The sequence below is a fragment of the Thalassophryne amazonica genome, chromosome 17 (genome assembly GCF_902500255.1).
Source record: "Thalassophryne amazonica chromosome 17, fThaAma1.1, whole genome shotgun sequence".
In the NCBI taxonomy this organism is placed as follows: domain Eukaryota; kingdom Metazoa; phylum Chordata; class Actinopteri; order Batrachoidiformes; family Batrachoididae; genus Thalassophryne; species Thalassophryne amazonica.
Window position 1 is genome coordinate 40,664,783 of NC_047119.1, and position 18,960 is coordinate 40,683,742.

The 18,960-nt window shown below is 41.3% G+C and overlaps 1 protein-coding gene across 1 annotated transcript; it reads right to left on the reverse strand.

The window, feature by feature from the left end:
* Nucleotides 1-905: 905 nt before the first annotated feature.
* Nucleotides 906-18,960, reverse strand: LOC117529442 (spindlin-1-like). The gene is made up of 7 exons (XM_034192228.1): nucleotides 18,810-18,960; nucleotides 11,495-11,586; nucleotides 8,538-8,586; nucleotides 5,796-5,931; nucleotides 5,362-5,479; nucleotides 4,733-4,966; nucleotides 906-2,293 (listed from the first exon to the last, which is right to left on the reverse strand). The coding sequence occupies exons 2-7, from the start codon at nucleotides 11,532-11,534 to the stop codon at nucleotides 2,094-2,096; spliced, it is 777 nt and encodes a 258-aa protein (XP_034048119.1). The 5' UTR covers nucleotides 11,535-11,586; nucleotides 18,810-18,960; the 3' UTR covers nucleotides 906-2,093.

An 18,960-nucleotide genomic window follows, 5' to 3' on the forward strand; every position in this document is an offset into this window, starting at 1 on the left:
TAATCATTATTCTGTTACTGAACTCAAATAGTGCTCATTGAGATGATCACAACCATACAGAATGAGATTAAAGGTTTATTTGTTTAAGTGCAGTTATAAGAGCTGTAGTCTGCCTGTTAATTCATGACATCACAGGATGCAGACTGAAGGTTCCCCATCTGTGCCATTTAATTTGTCAAATTCAGAGCTTCATGGTTGCTTTAAAAAAAAAAAGATTTTGCAGATTTTAGTGTGCAGATTTTTTTTTTTTTTCAAACAAGAACTACATAAACACACTTCTGAAAAAGTAAATGAATCTTTTGATTCCAGTGGCTCTGCACAAACAAATAGATCTGATCAATAAAACCGTGACATCGGATCAACACCAGGCCCAGAATTTATTTTTATTTATTTGGTTCTTGTGTAAATACAAACAGGAAGTGCTGGAATTTAGTGGCCTTTAAAGTCATCTCATCCCAGAAGGATTTTCGGTCACAGGAATCCGGTTCAGTCTCACATCAGGAAATGATCGGCTCCTGATGAGACACCGGGTACACCCCCCCACCTTCTTTTTTCATGTCTTCATCCACAAATTAGGCAGATTTCAAAAAAGCAAACAGTTGTGTTTTTCCAAAAAAAGCTTGGCAGTGAGAGAAGCAAAATCTAAAACCTGTTTTCAGTCTTTGAGTTGGTTTTTATCTGCAAATGTGCCTTTATGGAAGTTACTGAAGAATACTCACAACTCAAACTCGTTCACAGACAAAATTAACTTCAGGGGATTTTTCTGAAACACTGGTTTATTGGTGAGCATACAAGCCTTCAGCCTCTTTTACCAGTTTTTGTTTTTCTCTACGCAATCTTCAACGCTTGATCTTGTGAAAATGGGTGAGGCTAGAGGGGTGGTGCTGCAGAAGGTGGTGTGTGATGGTCACATGATGTTTGTTAGCTATGGCGCCATAACCAGATCAGGGTCATTTGTACTTTCAAATGACTGAAACTGATTCCCTCAAAGGAATCCACAACCAGTGGGCGCTAGCTCGTTACTTATCTTAAGCTAGTTAGCAGAGTGGTTTAGGAAGCTAGCTAGCTTTCCGCCATAACTTTCCAGCTGCTGTCCAGTGACTGATTAAAGTGTAGATAATTTGACCTTGTGGTGATGACATTGTGTATTTGTAAATGGCTTCACACTGATGGCATACTGACTTACTGAGTCCATCACCAAACCTTCAGCACCACGGATGCCTGAACCCGGGAGGCATTGTTGAGTTTTGTCATTCGTAGATTAACAGGTGGTTATCCAGACCGAAGTCATTTTCAGTCACGGTCTCCGTTCTTAGGACCAGGAACCCTTCACCTGCTCAGACCTTACCGTCTCTGAAGGTTAGACTTCTTGACTTCAGAGACTCCGTTCCAGTTCTGATACCCCACAGAGGACTAAAGTCTTCAAACCGCCAAGTTTGACAAAATGTAGAACAAATCCGCTCAACTTTTCTGTTTCAGTGACTTGTTCATCAGAAGGTGGTACTGTGGCCGTATTCCAAGAAGGTGGCAAGTTTGGACCTGATCAGTGGTTTTTCTGGGAGCGGTTACAAGTTCTCCTGTTCCCCAGCAGATTCCACAGTAACCGGTGACCTGAAGAAATTGATTTCATCTCAAAGTTTGTTTTGTTGTAGTTTTTTTCCCCGCTTCTTCCTTTGTGTTGAAAATGAGCGTCAGTCTGGTTTCTGGTTTACACCCATGTGAACAATGAAGATCTATATGAGTCTTTGTAGATTTGACATGTATTTGGGTGCAAGAGGATCTTGACCTCCAGAGTCTCCGACAAAACTTGTATCTTCTCTCAGACATAACGTTCTGGGCAACATGTTGATTATTGATCATAGGTGTAAAATTAGACATAAACCTCGTTATGTTTTCAGCATTTAGTTTGTGGCTTAACTCATTTATGAAAGAATTTTTTAAAAAAAAGCTTGTTCTTAAGTCTCTTAAGTCCTTTTTTGTTTTCCCCCCGAGCCTGATGTTTCGGTAACAAGCGCTTTAACGAAATGCTTCAGATACTTTGATGTGATGACATTTTGTCTCGTTGGTGTGTTCTCGGAATGGCACAATGAACCTTATGAGGTCTTGACCAGATCGTACACGTAAATGAGGAAGTCGTCATCAAACTTGATGAAGTAGACCGAGGGCTTGGCCTCCACCTGGTGGATGACCATACCTGTTCGTTTTCCGCCATCTTCTTTGGCGTATTCCACCTGTTTACCAACCAGACTGTCCACCACCTCGCCAGGTTCCCTCTCAGCTGAGACACTGTCATCTAAAGAGACACAAAAATAAATCATGGTGTTTTTTTTGTTTTGTTTAGATCATTACTCTAGAACTGAGATGAGTCATCATTTATAAATATATTTATTACTGAATAGGACTTAACTGGTTTTTGCCACCAGAGAGCAGTATTTCACTCTAATAAACATAAAAGGTACTCTGTTCCTTGAGCTTTTATGATCAATTAAAAAACATGCAAAAACAATGCACCTTAATCTCAATGTGAAAAGAAAACATGATCTAAAATAAATAAAATGACTGATTACATCAGTCATGCGTGGCGCGATGCTATTCTGGACTATAAGAACGCACTATTGGCTACAAAGGGGGCCGATTACTCTGATTTGATTAACCAAAACAAGTATAATTCAGAGGACAGCCACCTGTAAGTTGCTCTCCATTTACTGATCAAGATTTCTTAGATTACTTTGAAAAGAAAATAGATGACATTAGGTCAAATATATCCTAGCATGCCTTAGTCCCACCACTGCACCCTGTCACTGATGTGGATGGCATCACTGACACCTCACTTATATTTATGGAATTCAATATTATTTCATTGGGTGCACTGACAAAGCTTGTATCTTCTGTTAAATGCACAACATGCCTTTTCGACCCTATACCAACAAAACTGTTTAAGGACCTGTGTCCTACACTTGGGCATACTATACTGGAAATTGTTAGCCTGTCACTTACCTCAGGATCTGTTACTAAGTGCTTTAAATCCACAGTGATTAAGCCAGTACTTAAGAAACCTAACCTTGATCCTGGTCTACTGAAAAATTAGGGGCCGATATCAAACCTATAATTTTTTCTAAGATTCCTGAAAAAGTGGTGTCACAGCAGCTCGTGGACCTTACTGAGAATAACTTCTTTGAGCCACTGCAGTCTGCTTTTAGAATGCACCATTCCACAGAGACAGCTGAAGTGGTAAATGATCTCCTGCCTACAATGGATTCAGAAACCACTACGGTTCTGTTACTGTTAAACCTTTGCGCTGTGTTTGACATGGTGGATGATCGGATATTACTCGGTTGGAGAATCATTTTGGGATTGCTGGGAATGTCCTTGCATGGTTGACATCCTACCCAACCAGTTGTTCTCACTATCTTGTACAGTAACATCACCTCAAACCTTGTTCCGATGAAATATGGGTTCCACAGTGGTCCGTCTTAGGCCCCCTGCTTTTTTCCCTTTATATAACACCCCTTGGGCATATACTGTGATTACGTTTTGAGATTACATTTCACTGCTATGCTGATGATACTCAGTTGTACATGCTGCTAACTGTTGATAATCTCATACACATCAAGACTTTACAGCAGGGGTGGGCAACTTGTTCCAGAGAGGGCCAAGAGGATGCAGGTTTTCTTTGTAGCCACTGACTCCACCAGGTGATTTCACTGATTAATATCATTTTCAGCAGATGGAATCAGTTAATCACTTAGCACTTAGTAGGCTAAAGTTAGCCAACTAAAGATTTTAGCCTGCTACAGAGGAGGCTAATCTTATTTTTTTTCGACAAAACTTCAGTGTCAACTCAAAAATGGCAGCTATCATGTACCACCACTTGATGGAGCAGGAAGGAAGGAGATCCTTGCGGTAGAAGTGGGTGCTCTAGGACCGGAATAATCCATTGGAGATGTTTACAGACACCGAGGTTCAACAGTGATACCACATCTGTCCACCCACAATCCTCTTCATCGTGGACATGATACCTCCAGGCTGCCATCCACCACCAAACGAGGAAGAACAAACGCCCTGCCAGGCCTTTTTCAGGTTTTGATTGCGCTGAGGTTTTACGTCTGTGGGACCTTTCAGCAGGTTATCTGTGACACCATCCATGTCTCCAAGTCGACTGAATCATGAGGGATGTTAGTTCAGCACTTATCCCGCACATTGGCGATTTGTCCAGCTACCTATTGAATCAGAATCAGAATACTTTATTAGTCCCTTAAAGGGCAATTCATTGCAGATTCATTCATTCATTGAGGGACACTGCAATCTCCTCCCAAGCCCGTCTTTTGGCAGCTAGGGCCAATGTTGTTCCTGTGGAACAATCAAGAGCTACGTTGCTCATATTCCTCCAAAAGGAGAGCGTTCTCCGCTTTGGAGAATGTAGGGGCCTTTTTCCGGGAGCGCTTCTTCTCTGGTGTGATGGACTCAGCCATGGTTGTAGCAGACGGCCAACCTGGACATAAACAAAACTCTTGTGTATTGGAAATGTTTCTTGGCATCGGCATTCGCGAGTCCGCTTATGCCCATTAAAATTGTTGACTAACATTAGACGGCTAATCTACAAATTTAGTCGTCTATGTGAAATGGAGATTAGACAGCTAATGTTGGGGGAGTAAGTAAATTTAGTAGACTAAAAGATTAGACTGCTTTATAAAACCAGGCCCAGTACTCTGCAGCTGTTTCAAGCACTTACTAGAGTCTGGCATGATGCGGAGGTCTCCCTCCTTGTAGTCGTCCAGCAGCTGGTACATGTAGAGAACCGGGTCTTTCTCGTAGGTGATGTAGAACCAGGTGGTCATGATCGGGGCGCGAGCCAGCACCATCCCCCGCCACTCCTCTTTGGGGCCCTCCTCCGTCTCAAACATGTGCTCCACCGCTTTACCGATCATAGCATCTGCAAGGTTCACGTCTGTAAGACGAGACTTCACTGTGGAGACAGAAACCAGTGATGTAATATCCAGATACTGATCTGTTTTGTTTGGGGGGGATTTTTTGGGGGGGGTACTGGTGACTTTGGACCTCCTGATTCTGTCAGGATGCTTTGTTCGGGTATCAGGTTTCTCTGCTGCAATGTGACCTAGCTGCTGCAGACACGATGGACTCTGTCACATCAGCAGAGCTCAAAGTCCTGTTTTTTAGTTGCTGTTTGTAAGGGGGTTCCTTTTTTGGGGGGGGGGGGTACTTGGGGTTGGAAGCTTGACTTTGTAAATTCACCACATGGTGCACAGCCGAGTGATCACATTTTTCTTTTGTCGTTTTATTCTGGGAATCATTTCATTTTAATTAGTGCTTTATTCATTGTGGTTTGAGATCAGGTCTTACCGAGCCTGTCGGGGAGAACCTCCAGTCCCTGAACCCTCTCGTCTTTATGGAGCTCCAGACCGTAAACACAGTCAAAACCATCGTATTTGATCAGGTACAGAGACGGATTCACTGGAACCTGGTGGACCAAACACAAGTTTGATGCTGAGGCCTGAGGTTCTGATTCCTCAGAGACTGATCCCAGCCTGAAACAAACACCAACTGTCGGTCTCTAAAAGTTAACAGTTAGGCTTTCAGGTAAAGTCGCAGATGAAAACTTGAGGTTATTTGAAGAAAGTCAGACTTCCAGTAAACTGGTTCAAGCAGCATTTGGTTTAAATGTGGATGAATAATGTTGCTCACAGTTTGAATTTTAGCTGACAGATAAATTTGAAATCATATGTTTGTCGCATTTTCATTCTTTGATGTAGTGACCAAATGGACTGTCTGGTTACCTGGTCCAACACGGTTCCTTTCCAGACCACGTGACCTCCCCCGTCTTTCCAGATGTGCTGGATCCTGCAGCCGACGATGTTGCGTCGTGGCTGTGACAGAACTTTTGTTGTGGCACCAAGACTGCTCTTATGTTTCCTGACGGAACAGTTCAGCAAACATTAGCTGTTTAGTTTCTCTGACCACTGGTCAAGTTCTTCCACATCATCACCCCATTTTAAATGTAAAACTGCAGAAGCAAAAGAAGAAGCTGCTGCACCTTTAATGTGGACATTTGTTTGCAGGTTTTAATGTGAAGAAGGACTTTGTTCATATGAACTGCAGGTCCAGGCAGTTCTCAGTTGGGAACTGTAATAGTTGCATGGTGTGGCAGATACATAAGGTCAACATGCAAAACAGGTCAGATAGGTCTGGGAGCATGTGCTGGTAATGCACGTTACTGCATCCAGCATACTGTGGAATTGCCCTGGTTCCTGGATGACAACCACCCAATTGAACAATCGGTCCATACCCGCCTGTCCCAGTGTGGTTCTGTGGTGTGGTGGATGCTCCTGCATGCTTCTGATTGTGTGTTTATGTCTGTCTCACTTCGGGACGCTGGCTCATCAGACCTGTTTAGGCATTAAAATGTGTCTGCAGTGACAACATAGAAATCCCACTGAGATGCGGTCACGCTGTCTGGCTTGTGTCTCACCTCCTGTGGTTTGTGTAGCTGTGTGCAGAGGAGGCTTTGAGGTCAGAGTTCATGGTAGATGCAGACGTGCACGTATGTGCCGTCAAACATTTGGTATTCTTTCCAGAGGATTCTGTGCACTAGTCATACTGGTGCAGAAGAGCATCACGGTGACCGTTTGATTCCGCCCACATGCGTGGATTGGAAAACCTTTCACATTTACGGTGCTGTTCAGAGTGGCCACCATGTGAGCAGGACCACCATCAGAGGAGGTTTGGCCGCTCACACCACGACCCATCCTTGGTGCACTTCAGGTGCATTTACGCCTGCACTTTATGTGACCAATCAATACCTGACTAGAATCTGACCCGAACCCGATCTGCACTTTGTGCGATCAGTTGATGTCTGAACAGAACCCGATATGCACTTTGTGCGATCAATCGCTGTCTGAACATAACCAGATGTGCACTTTGTGCGATCAATCGCCATCTGATTGGAATCCGATATGCACTTTGCATGATCAGTTAGCGTCTGAACAGAACCCAATCTGCACTTTGCGCGATCAATCGCTGTCTGAACAGAACCGGATGTGTACTTTGTGCGATCAGTCACCATCTGATTGGAATCCGATCTGCACTTAGTGTAATCAGTTAGCGTCTGAACAGAACTCGATCTGCACTTTGTGTGATCAGTCACCATCCGATTGGAAGCCGATCTGCACTTCACGTGTTCAGTTAGCGGCTGAACACAACCCAATCTGCACTTTGCGCGATCAATCGCTGTCTGAACAGAACTGGATGTGTACTTTGTGGGATCAGTCACCATGTGATTGGAAACCAATCTGCACTTAGCATAATCAGTTAGCGTCTGAACAGAACTCGATCTGTACTTTGTGTGATCAGTCACCATCCAACTGGAAGCCGATCTGCACATTGCGTGGTCAGTTAGCATCTGAACAGAACCGGATCTGCACTTTGCGCGATCAATCGTTGTCTGAACTGAACCGGATCTGCACTTTGTGCAATCAATCGCCATCTGATTGGAATCCGATCTGCATTTTATGCAATCAGTCGGCTTCTGAATGAAACCTGACTTTTAGTTTGTGCAGCCAATCACTGTCTGATTGGAACAGTGATCAATTGTCGTCTGAACAAAACCTGATCACATTTCAGCAAGATGGTGTAGATGTGTTTGGAAGGCCGTCGACTCTTCTTCCCCGTTGTTTGTTTTTGTTTGATCATTGATGTATCACCATCACTGTAGAGAAACAAGGGAGTCACTTTCTCTTTTTCAGTCAAAGGTGTGTGTGTGTGTGTGTGTGTGTGTGTGTGTGTGTGTGTGTGTGTGTGTGTGTGTGTGTGTGTGTGTGTGTGTGTGTGTGTGTGTGTGTGTGTGTGTGTGTGTGTGTGTGTGAGAGAGAGACAGACAGAGAGGAGGAGGGTAGAGGCAGTCAAAATAACTTTTGTTGCCGGTCAAACTGACTGGTTGGGCTGGATCTGAAACCAGCCCAAATGCATTGGCGGCCTGCAGTACTGAATGTATGGCGGCACAGACCCCCACCACAGATTTAAAACCTTCAGACAGAGAAATCTGAAGGCTGCAAAACTGATGTCCTTAACTAACAGTAGTGTTCTGCTTTTACACAATCAGCACTGACTTCACTTTTGGACTTCAAATCAATGTCCACCAAAATACCTGTAACTGTACTAACCTCTAATTCTAACTGTTGTCATTACAATGGATAAGTACGCCCTGCTAAATATTCTTATAGCTGTAGATTGTTTTTTAATTTTTAGAAATACATGTTTCCACTTAAGTGTATCTTCACTTTGCTATTTCAAATTGTACAGTTTTGCATTTATGTTCCCAAGTGTACCACACAAGGTCGATATCATGTCTTGAAGTGGGAGAAGCGTGGCAAACTCAGACCATTGTTCACAATTTTTTTGTATATTGTCATAAATATCATTATCACAAATTTTCTTGAAATACTGTGATATTATTTTGAGTCTCTATCACCCAACCCTAAACACCACAGAAAAAAAAGAAATGTAAAGTTGTGTGGACTCACTTGTGTGGATGCTTTTTCTTCATCATATTTGCAGAAACACCTGCATGCTCTGAGGAGCCAAAGAAATTACAGCAAGTTTATCAAATCTGACGACAGTCGTCCCTGCATCAGCATCAAATGCTGACAACAAAATACTGCTGTTACACCATAGATGTTTGTCGAAAATATACTGTCTACTGAAGTTTAATGTCCTGCAAAGAATATGGGAGCAGATGGACACGAGACTAAAAAAACACTCTCACTCATGCTAACACTGACAGTCTTTTCGGACCCACTGCTCCTGTCATGAACCAGTTTCTCAGGAACAAGGGATCTGAATGTCTTTCCAGTTTGGGTCCTCTGTCAGTACATGGTTCCTCTTGATCACTTAGCAGTTCCAGGAGGAGTCCTTTTCTTGTAGAACAGGTGGCTGAGTGGATAAGGAACTGGCCTGCCAGTATGTAGACCTGGGTTCAATTCTTGCTCTTCCTACTAGTCTGTGTCCTTGCACAAGACACTTAATTTGGATCGTCTCAGTCCACCGAATTGCAAGTGGGTACCTACCTCAGCTGGGAAAGTAACCTGTGTCGGATTGGTGTCCCCTCCAGGTGGAGTCACAGACTCTCATACACTTTATACTGCAGAATCCGTAAGTAATCACCAGCAGATCTCAGAGCCTGGGTAGGGTCTCGGTTCCTGAGGAGGACCCGTTTCTTCTTTAGCGGCTGGTCTGGAGGGTCACAGGTGTCTCTAAACTACCCGCCTCCTACAAGACTAAATAGCAGCTAGTTAACTGAAGTCCATCTTGTGTGTATCGAGCACAGTAAGAGCCAGTCCAAACCAGGATCCATCAGCACACCAAGATGAACCAAGAAGACTGCGGCTGTAACTTCTAGGTGGACTGTGACTGACCACGTTAAATCAGACTGCGAATCGTCAGATACCCAAAGCTGTTTTTTCATCATTTTGTATCTTCTCTTCTTGTCTCACTAATGATGAACTAAATATCATCTATCACTTTGCTCATTGTCCCCTTGTTTACTAGGATTATCACTTTTCTTAATGGGATTATCCCCTTGTTTACTGGGATTATCACTTTGCTTAATGGGATTATCCCCTTGTTTATTAGGATTATCACTTTTCTTAATGGGATTATCCACTTGTTTACTAGGATTATCACTCATCTTGCTGGGACTGTCCCCTTGTTTACTGGGATGATCTCTTTTCTTACTGGGATTATTTCCTTGGTTACTGGGATTATCCACGCCTCCTTTAGCATGCTGTTTCTACACCAAAACCTTAAATCCATTTATACTTAACATTAATAAACCAATTTAACATCTTGTTTTGGCTACAAAATTTGTATATAAAAGAGTCAAACACATTCCCTTAATTTATGGTATGAACGTGTAGCAGCCATGATTGAGTACCAAACAGCACTTTATTTTACTTTACTGCAGCACAGTGGTTAGTGGTTATCACTTTTCCCTCACAGCAAGAAGGTCATAGGTTCAATTCCCATCTGGGACCTTACTGTGTGGAGTTTGCAAGGGCGCAATTTAGAACTAGAAATTGGGGGGACAAAGTGCGATGTTTGCAGGGCCGAAGCTCATCGGCCGGGGGTGTGGGGCCGCTGTAGGCCCCCAGAAGCCAACGGTTTCTAGATAAGCTCAGATGCATTCTAAGCATCCAGAACAGTAATTTTAATGTTTTGAGAAGACCATAAAGTGGACACCATTTGACTTATGCAATTTGAAACTGTGGATGTAAGTACTTTATTCTGAGAATAGCCAGCATTGATTTTATTAACATTCTGGTGTAAATAAGGTATCACCACATGTGTAGAACTCTAAAAGAATGATAGGTTGAGTTCTCATTAAAAAAAACAACTGCAGTGTGGTAAAATGTATTCATAAATATGAAAGAACAGGCTCTTAATAATTATTACTATCGCATACTGTATTTTTTTTCTCAAGATTTGTTTTTGCATAAGTTTGAAAAAACAACAGATCATATGTTTAGGATAAATTACTTATCATGAATAAAATTTTTGAAGTGGCACTAATGACAACACTCATACTGAACATAATTTCACTTGCATAGACTGATTTTGGAGATCAAGTAATAATTGCAGATGGTCTTTCTGAGGTCCCAGATAGCTTTTCTGATTTCCTTTTCTAACTTTCAGAATTTAGTAAATTAGCATATGGTCCAGTGATACTTATGTGTAGACACTAGTCCCTAGAGGCAACTATTTTTGGTTTCAAATCTGGGCAAATGCAGTCCCAGAAAATTCCAAATGTGACAAACAAGAAACAGGTGTTGTAAACAAGTCAATGCTGCTAAAAATACAAACTTGCAGAAACAAAGATACTATTCTGACATGGTTTTGCACATAAGACTGACATGGTTTGCACATAAGACTGGCATAGCATGTTTCAAGTACACACATATATGTCAGAAAGTGGGGGGGGACATACCATATTTTGTCCCCCCCCGGTTGAAAAGGTGGGGGGAGACATGTCCCCCCTATCCCCCACCAAACTGTGCCCATGGGAGTTTGCATGTTCTCCCCGTGCTTGCATTGGTTTCCTTCAGGTGCTCCGGTTTCCTCCCACATTTAAAAACATACAGGTTAGGTGAACTGCAAACTTAATAATTGTCCAGGTCTCCCATGCAAAAGAGGTCTTGAGCTCAATGGGACTAATCTGATCAAATAAAGGTTAACTTATTGGAGACCTTTTACTCAGCAAAGATACCATGACAGATCCTGTACTTGTTTTGCTTAATCTCTGTGCTGCTTTTGATCATTTCAAGGTTTAATTATTTCAGTCAATTCTACATTGGTTTTCCTCATAATTAGTAAAGCAGACATTTTATGTTGCCTTTTTCCAAATCTGTTAAGGGATTCCAGAAGGGTCTATACCTTGCTTTTTGAATATATCCATAGTGACGAGGCTGATGGATGACATCCTGACCTGTATCAGTTGTGTCTCTGGTTCCTGGAGTGCTCTTCATTCATTTGGAGGCTTGGAGGCAGCCAGGCTGCCTGACACGGTGCTGTCCACACCTGAAACGAGACGATACAGGAATCCGGTTTATCTGCTGTGACAAATTTAATAAAAGGATACCAATCACACAGGGTCAGGAGCTGACAAATAAAGGTTCAGTCAGGTATGGCAGCATGGACTGGTGCCACGCGTTTCCACATTTGCCACTCTATAGAATCACCCTGCGTCCTGGAAGGCAACTGCCCAGGCAGACAACCAGGTCATCCCCATCCCTCCAAAGTAACAATGTATCTGCTGCAGCCAGGTAAAACATGGGTGTGTTCTTGACCTTCTCAAGCTGCTGAGGTCCTCAACACAGACACCTGTGTGCTGGACCGTGTCCAGAGAAACACACCACATGGACAAATTATAGTAACTGATGTTCCCTCACAGTGTTAGAGATCCTCCTCATCTGAATCTCAATAAGTAACCGTTCATTTGACAGTCATTCCAGTGTAGTGTTAATTTTGTCACCTGTTTTTTCATTTAGTCTTAGTCTTATGTCAGATGTCTTTTTTGGTCATATTTAGTCAATTCACATACCATTTTTATTTAGTCACGCACCATTACACCAAGGCAACGCTCACCAAAGTGATTAATGATTCCTGCTTACAATGGATTTGGACACCACTACTGTTCTGTTGCTGTTAATTCTTAGTGCTGTGTTTGATATAGTGGAGCATCATATTCTACTCAAGTTGGAGAATCATTTTGGGATTCCTGGAAATAGTTAACATCCTACTTAACTAGTTTCTCTCACTGTCTCCTGTACATTAACATTACCTCTAACCTTGTTGCCATGAAATCTGGGGTGCCACAGGGGTCCATCTTAGGCCCCCTGCATTTCTCCCTTTATATAGCACACCTTCAGCTTATGCTGCGGTTATGGGATCACCTTTCATTGCTACGCTAATGATACTCAGTTGTGCATGCTGATGACTGTTGGCAATCTCATACATAAAGATTTTAGAGGATTGCCTTGTGTCAGTGAAAAACCAGATGTCTAGCAATTTCTTATGTTTAAGTTCGGGGTTGATGAGATCCGCTCTTTACTCTCACAAGGATCCTGGAGGGTATGCCCACCCAGTCTACATGTGTTTTGTGGACTTGGAGAAGGTGTATGATCGGGTACCCCAGGAGATACTGTGGGAGGTGCTGCTGGAGTATGGAGTGAGGGGGTCCCTTCTCAGGGCCATCCAATCTGTACTCGCAAAGCGAGAGCTGTGTTCAAGTGCTCGGCAGTAAGTCGGACTCGTTTCCGCCAATATTTCTCTATGTTGGACTCCTTACCATCCATTATATATATATATATATATATATATATATATATATACATACACATACACACACACACACACAAACAGGGTGGGCCAATAAAATGTTACCACTTTTTGATTGTACACAAGTTTTTGAAATGAGGACTTATTCGAAAATTTTATTTACAGACTTGTAATAGACGCATCAAATTAACATTTGATTCCAAAGGTTTCCCACTTTGTCTCTTGTTTTCCACACAGTTCAATAATTGATGACATGTTCAATCCAAGCTCCTCTTCTTTGGATTACAGCTGCAACACACACATTGAAGTTTGTGATGACATTGCCACACTTCTCAAGAGGGATGACAAAGAAATTCAAAGAATCCCTCTGGCACACAACACACAAGCCCGAAAGCAATAACAAAAATCAATAAACCTAAGTCTTAAAACTATAGCAAGCAATTTTATTATTCTTGTAATGCCTTTTAAAGTCAAACCAAAGTACCAAGTGCTTTAATACTGTCAGGACAGTTATTCCAGATGTTAACTCCTTTAACAGAAACACAATAACTTCTTGCAGTAGTTTGATTCCTTAATTTCTTAAAAAATAAATAAATATATATATATATATATATATATATATATATATATATATATATATATATATATATATATATACCCTTACCAAAAAGTAGTACATACAAGTATGTTTCAAGTATACTTCCAGTTTACTTTTTATATACTTATCAGTACTATTTTTTGGTAAGGGTATTCCTCTCAAATTATAACTGGAGTCCCTCAGGTTAAAGAGATCCTTGACATGTGGCAAGAGTTTATTTTTAACTTTATACATAATTTGTATTGTGATGTAATCAACCAAGTCCCAGAATTTTAAAATATGTAAACAGGCAAATAATGGATTCAGTGGCTCACAATACGATTTGTTAAAAATAATTCTTACAGCCTTCTTTTGCAACAAAAATATTGGATTGGTATCAGATTTACATATATTGCCCCATACCTCAATACAATAGGTCATATATGGAATGTGCAATGAATGATATAAAATAGTTAATGAGCGTTGGAAAATTCAATCTTTTTTGATTGCAATGGCTTTTGACATTTTCGATTCAACAAAATTAATGCTTATCATCAATCACAACACTAAGAAACTTAGTATCAGTTACAATTTCAGTATCATTTAGTGATAAATTTCTGCAGAAATTCCTGGACTTGTTTCCAAATATGACACACTTAGATTTACTAAAGTGAAGCGATATGTTGTTTGAATAAAACCATTGTTTAAAATTCTGTAACTCCTTCTCCATCATATCCAAGGTCTGTCCCAAATGATCCCCACTGCAAATCGTTGTTGTATCATCAGCAAACAAAATACAACTGACGGACTTGGAAAATAAACATATGTCATTAATATATAAAAGAAACAACAACGGCCCCAGAACTGAACCCTGGGGTACCCCACAAGTAATTTTCATAAATTCAGAGTTTGTTCCACCAATATTATGATAGTAAATCTAGCAAGGCCATGGATGGATGATGCACTCCAGGGTGCAGGACTTATCTCTCGGTGCCCTACCTGTGGCACCAGTGACTGCTTGCTCAGCTCAATAATGCACTTTGTTTTTGATGTTATTCTGAATTTTTTCATTTCCTGTTTCTTCAGTTTGGTAAAACTTTATAAAAACCTTGTAATTCTTAGAATGGCCTATGCAGTGGGTCACCCTCTCTGAGTTTAATCTGCTTGAAGTTTCTTCCTCAACATCACCAAAGAGAGCTTTTCCTTACCACTGTCACTTTTATGCTTGCTCAGGGAGGTTTGGTAAGGTTAGACCTTACTCGTGTGAAGCGCCTTGAGGCAGCTTTGATGTGATTTGGCACTGTATAAGTAAAATTAATTGAATTGGGAAAAAAAATCTATTGAAATTGAGTCAGGTTTTAGTCAACTAAAAGTCTAGTTATTGTTAGTAGTTTTACTCTAAAGAAAACTCAGGGTATTTTAATTTAATTTCAGTCAAGACATTTTAGACTTTGAGTAAAAAAAAACAACATTATTTCTGATTTCCATTTCAGTCAATATAGTGTTTCACACACCTGAAATAATGAATATTGTTACCTGACAAAATACACTTGTTGATTGATGGTTTGCAGTGTTTTTCCCCCGAATATTTTAAGTATACAAAGCTTCCTATTTAGATACAATTAGACATTTGTTTTCAAGTTGGTCAGTATTTAAAATGGGATCAGATATCAAGCCTTTTCTTCCACAAAATGTTTCCCCCATGTAGTTTTGTGTTGTGGCCACAAGGTGGCAGCAGTAGTACAGGAAATAGAGCCGCCATCTTTGGTGGCTCCGGCAACATTGTGAATGCAATTCAACTATTGTAGATGAAAATAAAGACAAAAAATAATTTATTTCAGTTTTCATTTCATGCAAAACATTTTTGTCTCATCTTTTTTCATCGACAATAATGCATGTTAATATCGTTGTCATCCTCAGTGTTTTAGAACACTGATGCAGTCAAGTGTCTCGTCTTTGTCATGATACAATGGCCACTGACGAACATGGGCGCAATTTGGTGGGGGATAGGGGGGACATGTCCCCCCACCTTTTCAACCAGGGGGGACAGAATATGGTATGCCTCCCCCCCACTTTCTGACATATATGTGTGTACGTGAAACATGCTATGCCAGTCTTATGTGCAAAACCATGTCAGAATAGTATCTTTGTTTCTGCAAGTTTTGTATTTTTAGCAGCATTGACTTGTTTACAACACCTGTTTCTTGTTTGTCACATTCGGAATTTTCTGGGACTGCATTTGCCCAGATTTGAAACCAAAAATAGTTGCCTCTAGGGACTAGTGTCTACACGTAAGTATCAATGGACCATATGCTAATTTACTAAATTCTGAAAGTTAGAAAAGGAAATCAGAAAAGCTATCTGGGACCTCAGAAAGACCATCTGCAATTATTGCTTGATCTTCAAAATCAGTCTATGCAAGTGAAATTATGTTCAGTATGAGTGTTGTCATTAGTGCCACTTCGAAAATTAAATTCATGGTAAGTAATTTATCCTAAACTTATGATCTGTTGTTTTTTTTTTTCAAACTTATGCAAAAACAAATCTTGAGAAAAAAAATACAGTATGCGATAGTTAATAATTATTAAGAGCCTGTTCTTTCATATTTATGAATACATTTTACCACATTGCAGTTGTTTTTTTAATGAGAACTCAACCTATCATTCTTTTTGAGTTCTACACATGTGGTGATACCTTATTTACACCAGGATGTTAATAAAATCAATGCTGGCTATTCTCAGAATAAAGTACTTATATCCAGTTTCAGATTGTATAAGTCAAATGGTCCACTTTATGGTCTTCTCAAAACATTAAAATTACTGGTCTGGATGCTCAGAATGCATCTGAGCTTATCTAGAAACCGTTGGCTTCTGGGGGCCTAAAGCAGCTCCCAGACCCGCACATTGTCCCCCTCAATTTCTAGTTCTAAATTGCGCCCTTGCTGACGACCATATTTTGTCTCGTCTGACGAAATTAACACTATTCCAGCAGGGCCCAGTGACCCTTTGCAGAGACCTGGTACCAAAGACAATCAGTCATTACCTTAAGTCACTGGTTACAGTCCAGCTCCTACCCAGCAGCTAGCGCCTAACCAGTAAATTAAAGAGAAGTTAGTTCAGTGGGATAAAGAGTTTGACTCCCAATATATAGCCCTGGGTTCAATTCCCACTCACGCAATGTGTCTGTCCTCTTGGACAAGACACTTCATTTGTGTGGTCTCAGTCCACCCAGGTGTAAATGGGTACCGGCTTCAGCTGGGCAAGCAACCTGTGGTGGACTGGCGTCCTGTCCACTGGGGAGTCGTAGATTCTAATCCACTTCATGCTACAGAATCCGGGGGATCAGTTCCAGCATCACTGGGCCTCAGGGCCTGCGTCAGACGTATTGAATACAAGACAGACCATGACTAAGCCAATTGTCAGTGGGATTTATCTATAACTCTTTGTGACATCATAAAGCTTGTTCTTCAGAAATGTCTACTCTCACACCAGAACTGGGTGAAGACCTGGTCTGCATGAACGCCATGTAAGCTGAGGTTGCAGCGTTCTATTGAGCTGAGTGGTAAATTTTCTCCCCTAAACTGTACGGGTTTAATAATGAGGACATGTCGGAAAGTGTTAATCAGTCTGACGTTTTCTGGACAGGTTGAACAGAAACACAAGAAGCTCAGTAAAGCAGGAACTAGCCGCTTCCCCACCAAGTCGTTTTTACCTGCAGAGGAAGTTAACCTACCAGAAATGGAAAAAAGAACATTTTGCAGCATTTAGCTGCAGCTGGTGGTGATCTTCTCCTGTTGCCATTGGCAACGCATGATTAGTCGCCTCATGAGGACAAGCAGAGCTGGACAAGACGGAGTCAATGCAGTGGAGTAAAAGTAGAAACAACAACAACAAAAAAATCACCCGACCCTGAATGCCTCAGTGCAATCCTCCCTTAAAAATCTGGATTTGACTAAAAAATGTGTCACTGCAACAACACTAATCAGACATCAACACTTTTACTTTCTCTCTCAACAAACATGAGCACTAACTAATTAATTAGTGATCTGTACAGTTCCTGGGTTCACCAGAGGAGGCGATATTTGTTTTGCTCTAACGATTTGCAGAAATAACTCACTGATGATGTGGCAAGCTGGCAACAGAAGTAAATGCACTCCAAAAAGGTGGCAACATTTAACAATCCAAGGTCTCTAAAATCCAGTTTTCTGCCAGAGCACAAAGTGTTCAATCCGATCCCGCCGTTGCGTTGATGGAACTGTTAACGTATCAGTCACTGCGTCACTCGCTGCTCTGATGGTGACAATGTTATTTCTGTCTGGCTTCTGTAGATTCAACAAATACATTAAATGCTTTGTGTTACTCAGCACAATAACTGCTTTATGGAATGAACCGGGAGTTAAATACTTCATGTTATTTAACACCACGCTGGTATAAAAAAAACACTCTGTGAATCACTGGATGATTTGATTATTTATTCTTATAGTTATTTGTTAGCTTGTAGATGACGCCATTAGTGGACAAACTTCATTGTGGTTTGAAGCTTTGGTTTACTTTGATGCTATGGTTTGGTTTGAACGTTTGTTATTTTTTTTGGGGGGGGGGGGGGGTTTGTTTGTTATTTGCTTTGGCTTTAGGGTTTGCTTTGGAAGTTTTGTTTGGTTTGAAGCTTTTTTGCCTTGTTTTTTAGGTTTGTTTTGGCCTATGGCCTTTGTTTGGGTTAAAGCCTTTGTTTGAAGCTTTGGTTGGAAATTTTTGTTTGGCTTACAGCTTTGGGTTCAAGCCTTGTTTCATTTGAAGCTCTGGTTTGAAGCTTTAGCTTGCAGCCTTTGTTTGGCTTGAAGCCTTGTTTTAAAGCCTTGTTTCTTTTAAATCTTTGGTTTGAATCTTTGGTTTGAAGTGAGGCTACCTCAAATGACCCCTTTAAACCAAAAAAAAAAAAAAGAAAAAAAAATCAGAAACATTGTCAAACTGGTTTGACATCACTGACACATTAAAATCATAAATACAATAAAATGTGATAAATGGTATCAATCAATAATTTGAAAGACTAGCATTAAAAAAAAACTAATTAAAAAAAATAAATAAACAAATTAACCTGCAGCTCTGATTGACTGCAGGTTCTGCAGAACCAGTCAGCCATGTTGGTTATTTACAAAGTCCGATCTGGATCAAATGGAGCGGACAGAAACCGGACTATGGTCGGGCCTTGGACCGTCGGTCCCAGACAGACATATACAGGTAGACAGACAGACAGGCAGGCAGAGCCCCAGCCGTCTAGCGCCCCTCCCCCGCCCCAGCGGCTCGGCGGGAGGACGGCAATCATAAATCGAACGCTCAGCAGCGGTTTGCGCCGTTTTCTCCGCGGCGGATGTGCGCTCGAATCTTACCGTAAATGTTTTAACAGAGGTCACAGCGGACGGTGTTTGTCCACGGAGCCCGTGTCCACTTCACAGGAACCAGCAGAGACTCCACGACCATCAGACCGAACTCTGTAAAGCTCCACACGAACCGAACCGATGGCTGCATTCGGTTCTTTCA